At 40.7% G+C, this 7075-nt stretch overlaps 1 protein-coding gene across 2 annotated transcripts in view; it reads left to right on the forward strand.

Moving 5' to 3' along the window:
• The window catches only part of ABI3BP (ABI family member 3 binding protein), a 171726-nt gene extending 165024 nt beyond the window's left edge, over positions 1-6702 (forward strand). For both annotated transcript variants that reach the window (XM_052793998.1, XM_052793999.1), the window contains 2 exons: positions 3037-3150; positions 5308-6702. In XM_052793998.1, the coding sequence (XP_052649958.1) occupies positions 3037-3150; positions 5308-5423 (230 nt within the window). In that variant the 3' untranslated portion in view covers positions 5424-6702. The remainder of the gene's footprint in view (positions 1-3036; positions 3151-5307) is intronic.
• Positions 6703-7075: the final 373 nt, after the last annotated feature.

Here is a 7075-nt window from a genome sequence, read left to right on the forward strand (position 1 = left end):
AAGGTATTAGTATGGCATCCAGAGCACAAAGAGTGTAAAACAACTGTGTATGGGAAATGTCTTTTGAGTGCAAGTTAGGCAGTACGTTCATCACATTGGATTGAATTAACTAGGAGAAACTGTGGCTGAAAGAATCAACTCTTATAACCCAGAGATGCCCCATCTCAGAGCTCAGCACGTCACAGGAGCAGCAGGGCTCTGGTCTCTCTGTATGTAGGAACATGGAAAGGAAAGAGTAGAGGAGTGTAGGGCAGCCCGTGCCGATATAATTTTAAGCTGCCCGGCCTTGCACCCGGCACCATTCTCCCATGAGCAGACAAGGAAGGAAAGCCCTGTCGTTAATAGTAAGTACAATACCTCATACGTAAATAATATCTTGGCAATTACGTGAATAAAAGAGACTGTTTTGAACAGAGGTATCATTCATTCAACTGTTGCTGTACTAACCAGCTGTGATCAAATGACAAACACTGGCGATGAGGCATAGTGTATCACAAAACCAGCCAGTCGAGGAAATAGCAGTGCTAATCTAGCAGGACTAGACTTCAGCCCTAAATCAAGTGAATTAACAGTGCAGTGAAAGCTACTTCAATCTGAGTAGAAAAGTTTAATATATCAGGAGCCCATTTTCCTATTTTCATTAGATTGTTTTTGTTCTTGTTGGAACGGCCGTGATTTAACTTCCCTGCAGAAAGATGATGGTAGCCACGTTGTATTCATTATACTTCCTAAGCCTGGTTCTTGCACTTGAATTGTTACACCCAGTGCTGACCAGTTGTCACAATATTTGAAAGAACTGAAATATTTATGTAGAAGGAAAGCTGCTTTTCCCCCGTTTTCCTAAGTGAGACTGCCATGGCACAGGCCTCTATATGCGAGTGAGAAAGTTTCCAAATTGAAGTCAAACTGTGCTCTGATGTGTTTCACTGTCACACCTTGTCTCATCGTGCCCCCGAGGCCAGCGGAAGTGTATCTGCTAGCACCAGCCAGCTGGGCAATGTGTGCCAGTAGCGAAGGGCTGCGCTGAGGTCTGAGTTCCACCTTACACTGAAAATATCTTCCACAGCTTTGCTGTTTAAGCAGCATAATGATCTTGAAATTTGGGTGCATTGTACAAATGCTGTTGTATAAGGTAGCCAACAACCATATCTTTGCGTGCTGGTTTTTAGCATGAATTTATACTTCTAGTGTTGCAGAATTCACAATGTATAAAACAAAGATGGTATCTAACTTTCTTAAGACCACCCATATGGGAACACTGGAAACAAAAAATAATTTACTTTATGCTAGAATTGCTATCCCCAAAAGAGAAAGATTAATCTAGTCATTTGTTAGCTGAATGTTTTTAAGTGTGTTCCTTTATTATGGAATGAATTGGGCAGTAAGAATTTAATAGTCACTGAGAATGCTGCTAATTTATGTATAGCAATTGTTTGAATTATGCATAGGTTACGCTGTGGGCCAGAAGAATATGTATGTAACTGAAAGTTACTGTTCTTGTGTTAGCCATAAAAATATCTGTTTTATTCTGTCTCTCATGAAGAAAAACTGATCTACGTTACACATGCCAGGACTGTTCTATAAACCAGCATCTACTGCTGACCTCATTTAACAGTCCTCCAGAGCAGTCACTGTAGGCATTCCAGAAAAGCAGGCCACCTAAAAAAAAGTATTTATTGAGGGGAGGAAAAAAATAAATTCTAAGTGTGACCTTCAACAGCCATGGAAAAAAAAAAATGCCGTTTTGGGCAGCCTGAATGTTCTTAATTTCAGACCAAAAAATGGCTGAGAGGAACTCCCTCTGACCAGTTCTCCTATGGAAAAAACATGCCTGCAGCCAAAACTAGATAGTAATAAATAATTTTCTAAAGCTAGAGAAGAACTGCATGCACAGAGACTGTCAACTGGAGGTGAGAATTTCTGGCAAAGTATTGATCAGATCACAAAAATATGAGACAGTTTATTGGTAGGCTGCTCTTTTATTAATTGCACTTTAGGGAACAGTATTATAAGCCACCTCACCATCTCTCAAATGGCCAGACTGGCACAGATTCAAGGCTACAGGACACCCAACATCTAATGAGTAACTGGACTTTCTGCTTAGCTTATACCCGAGTACTGAGCCTATTTCAAAATGCTCTCACCTTTCCTTTCAACCTCACAACCAAAGGTTGAACATATTAAGAACAAGTGCTGTGAAAGGAGTTTAGAAAAAAAACGGTAAGTTTATCTGAAAATGTTTCCTGCCAAGGCTTGGGGAGAGAATGTAGCATGCTTTCCTCCATCTTCTGAACTGAATTTTCCTAATGTCTTGCAATTCAAATCAGTAAGTAAAAACATCTCTGTCAAAACTCCGTCACTGCGAGTCCTCTTGTTAAACAGGATAAGCACAGCCGGTACTGTCAGCACATGCCGCATGGAGCACTTGAGACCTTGTTTTCTACTCCGTTGCAGTCAAGTGTCCTGTTAAGCAATCCTGCAAATAAATACATGGGCACACTTCACGCTCTGGATAAGCAGTTACTATACCGAGGTCATCTGTTTGTTAAAGGATATCACTTGCACATACATGTTGTAAAAATATGATGATTTATATAACAGGCCTTGGCTGTGTTATGAGGTGGTCTATAAAAAACATCTTTGAAGGTACTGGAGGCTTCCTGACAGGGAACCAAACCTCCCTTCCATTCAAATCACCAATAAAACTTAACTCATTTTTGATACAATCAGGATGAGGTTCTAGGTAATAACAGAATTTCACTTACTGTATGAAATGTAGGGAGGAGAAAAATTACATTCAGGCATAGATTTTGGCCAGGAATGGGGCACTTTTGTCTACAGCCATGAGCACTGTACTTGGAGTATGCACATAATGTTCAAATTACAGCTATAGATGCTGAGAGGAAAAGAATCATAGCATTCACCTTGGCTTCCCCACAGAGCGAAGAGCACAGCCCATTGCCTCTGGTAGTTTTTGGAAATAGCCCTGACTAAACTGGGTACGGATTTTCAACTTTGGTGCTTCTTTGCTTTCAGGAAAATTTTACAACATAGGAGACCAGAGGGGCCATGGAGAAGATCACTGCCAATTTGTAGACTCATTCTTAGATGGAAGGACAGGGCAGCAAGAAGATCTACCAGTCAAAGATGGTAATTCCTTATGCCTGTTTCTGTAGCAAACCTTGACAATTCCTTTGTCTGTTTCTTTTTCCTGCCAGTGGATTCAGTGCCTGCTGCTGGGGTGGGTGATGGAAAGGGACTACCTGCCGGCTTTGCAGGCAGAAGAGGGTCGAGAAGTTTTTGAAGATGAACAATGACTTATTAAAAGGTTATGACTTGGGTTCTATTAGGTAGTAAACAGCCTCTCTCCTGTTTAAAACATTCCAACAGATTATGCACAGTTGGTATTACATATTTAAACCCAACCACAAATTTGAGTTTGCAGAGAGGCATGAAGTGTTATGTTCAAACTAGCAAGGTTGATTTAAAGTGCAGTAAATCATCAGTTGGGCATTGAACAGCTTTGTTTAGTGCTAATGAGAAACTAAAAAGTTATTACTGGAAAATGTAATTCATGCTGCAGTAATTCTGTGTGCACTAATTTGAACGGGTTGCCTAGAATTCCAGTCTGGTCTAAGTGGGCATGGGACTGGATGTCCCGAACACAGCTGTGACCTGCCTGGCTGTTTTTCACATCTTGCTGAGGCTCGAACATAAGAAAGTTGTACTTCTGTCAGCTGAACTCCTGCCTTGCTTGTTTGCAGCAGTGCCAGGGTCAGGTATTCCATTCCCTTGTGGGGTAAGAACGCAGGCTGTATTGATACACACATGCATGCCGAGTGTGTCATGGAATATTTTACTGAGGAGAATATCAAAATGGTTTTCAGTACAATGTCAGTGTGTTGACCAAACCTTCCTGTATGTAGTGCGTCATTTATAAAATACCTCACAGAAGTACAGAAATGTGTCAAGGTAGGTGTGGGAGATTAAAGTGAAGTGCCTAAATCTTTCGCAAGTTTTTCCAAAAACAGAGTAGGTGAACAATCTGAAAAGCGTTTGTGTATGTGATTTGGTTTTTGTTTGGTTTTTTTTAGAGGGCTTTGCTCTTCCTTTCCCAGTCAGTGTTGCCCATTTGTAAAGGTATTTTGTTTGTGTAAGGGATTGTCTGAATCCAATTTGGTGTTGCCAGGACAGCAGACCTCTCAGTTGTACCAGATTCACTTTTTTTAAGAAAGATTTTATAAATAAAAAAAACCGCTTTTACATAAAAAGCTTGCTACCCCAGCTTAAAAGACATTTAAAGCCGATTTGTTTTCAGTGACTGGATTTAATTGAGTGGATTCATGAGTTACATTCATTTTTAGAAAAAAACAGAAACAAACAAAAAAACCCCCCACCAAAACAAACAAGCAAAAAAAGCCCCCACCTTTTCTGTAGCTTATATTTCTAGTAAATGAACTGAACAGAGGAAAGAAGAGACAGATTGTCCATTGCTGCTCAGTTCCTCCCTGGCTGCACCAAGCTGAGTTCTCTTCAAACCAGAATTAACTACATACATTTGACCTGAAGCGCAGGGAGGGAATCATGACTGCTGCGGCGTATTAGTTGCAGAACAATATTTTGTGTGCGCGTGCGTGTGCACACACGTGCGTTTGCACATCTGTGTGTGCAGACATGCATGTTTCAGCCACACATACATTTCTGATGATCGGGTTGGATTCAGCACTTATTGCTCACTTTAATTTTTAACTTAATTGTTTGAAGGGGAAGCATGCGTATTGTCATACAGAACAGCTTGAAAGCAGGAGCTATGATCTTTGGCTTGGGGATGGGGAGATAGTGTGAAATATCCCCAACTGTCAAGTTTTATTTAGGTTCACTGCAGTGTTAAGGCTACTGCAGTGGAGACTATTTAATCATCACAACTTTGCAAGGCGGAACCGCCTGCTGTTCAGAGAAGACCCCCTGCAGCAGCCAGAGGGGGGAAGGCGGGGGCACTGGCCTTGCCTTGCCAGCACCATTGGGTGCCAGGATCACCAGGTCTCCAGGGCAGGGAGGCTTCACCTCTCCTGCTCTGGGCTGCGGCAATCCCAAGGACTTCTGCTTTTGTTTGAGTTGGGTGGACAAATGCCAGCTGTTCCAGAGTGCTCATCAATGCAGGGACAGCAGACCTGTTTGTGGCAGATGGGTTAATGGCTTAGTGCCTAGTTTAGCCATTAACTGAATTGTATACAGACTTCCAGGGGAACTCAAAGGAAGGTAATGTCAGAGGGCTTTCTGCAAACAATACTCTGTTCTCTGTTCCAGGATTTTTCAGGGCAGTTCGTCAGGAACCTGTCAAATTTGGAAAAATAGGCGGAGAGACTCACATTAACTATGTTCGCTGGTATGAGTGTGGAACATCAATACCTGGGAAATGGTAGATGCGACACAAACTTGGTGAAAAGGCCCAGTGCTTCCCACCCCTGCCCGACTGCCCAACACAGGCTCAGAGGTGGAAAGGTTTATGGTATGCCTGGCACTTTAGTACGTTTGCTGATGTGCAAGGGTTTATACAAGTCTAATGCCAATACTGCATTAATTGTGTAATAGTGTAGGCTGCTTACTGTAGTTATCCAGTTTTACAAATTTGTTTTTAGGTTAAAAAAATCCCAAACAGGCTAGGGACATGTTGTAGGATAATGTATAGGGAAGCTGGCTCCCTATTCTTGAGGTATGGTTTATATGGTATTTTAAAAGATACGGTGTGTATATTATTTATCACAATGTTGTAATAAATGTTTAAGGCACAGTTATGACAGTTGGTCATGGAACGCAATGTGCATTACTTCTTTTTAAATATTCACTGGTTGTCTTATAACATTGAGTGCCATAAGCTACCTGTCCAGATAGATCTGTAATGTCTCCCCAGTCATAAATTATAGAAAAGACCCTACAATTTTTAATATCCTGCAGCCAGTAAACTTGAAGCGCTTTCTCTTTACGTGTACAAACAGTTTATACTCCTGCCATAACGCTGAGGTAGGTTGCTATATGTATGTGCAGCTTTAAACAATCAGGTTAGTGGTTTTTTTCCATGTTTGTTTTCAAATGCTTCAGCTCCAGCAAAACAGTATGTTCCACCTATTGCAATGGCCTTAGAGCCACTGCCCATGAGCTTGGCAGTGGCTGGCTGGTGGGCTTGGCTTCCTCCAATTAAAGCAGACAGGTACATAGGTACACAGAATAAAAAAAATGAAACTGGCCCCTGCGGCTGTGGCTTTTCATGAAAATGTTTTCCGAGACTGAGACTTACTTACTGGTTCAAAAGCCAAATGTATGTACAGTGCAGGGGGGCTTGGAAAGATAAATGAAACAGGGAAAAAATAAGCTACAGGTTTATTTAATAAAAAAAAAAAAATGCTTTAAAACATTGTTCATTAGGGAAATAGTGATAACTGAACTTTAAACTGCTTTACAGTAATTTTGATTAAAACCTCTCCCAAAGCTACTTGTTGTACTGCTTGAACATTTATGAACTAAATAAATAAAGAGATGTAGTTTTTTTTAAAGGTGTTATTCATTACATTACTAATGTATTGAAAAAACTATGAACAGGAACACCCAGATATATATATATAGTAGAAATAGTCATTTATAGAAAATGCCTTATAAAGTACATTGCAGGTACACTGTACTCCTAATAAAATATTTTTTAATCAAGTGTTTTTCTTAGTGTTTTACATGAAAACAAATACTAGTTTCCATGGCAAACGCTGTTATGTCAGGAAGCAGTTTGTTCTGAAACAGGCACATGTTAAATTGTGTGATGAGCACCTGCTGCGTTAGGTCTGACAAGAGCACAGAGAGCAGGAGTTCCAGCTACAGCTTAATGCAGAGCACTGCTGATGGGGGAGCAGCAGCAGTATTTAAGGATGCTGAAGGTAGGAATATTTTCACTTTATTTCCTGTCTTTCTTTATGAGAGTTCAAGCAGCTTGCTCCAGTTCATTTTTTTTTTTTATTTCCCTACTTCGTTTTATGTATTCCTAGAATCCGTAAGATGGAAAATATTAACTGGGAGACTGTTTGCCCTC

This window comes from Harpia harpyja, chromosome 8, assembly GCF_026419915.1.
Source record: "Harpia harpyja isolate bHarHar1 chromosome 8, bHarHar1 primary haplotype, whole genome shotgun sequence".
In the NCBI taxonomy this organism is placed as follows: Eukaryota; Metazoa; Chordata; class Aves; order Accipitriformes; family Accipitridae; genus Harpia; species Harpia harpyja.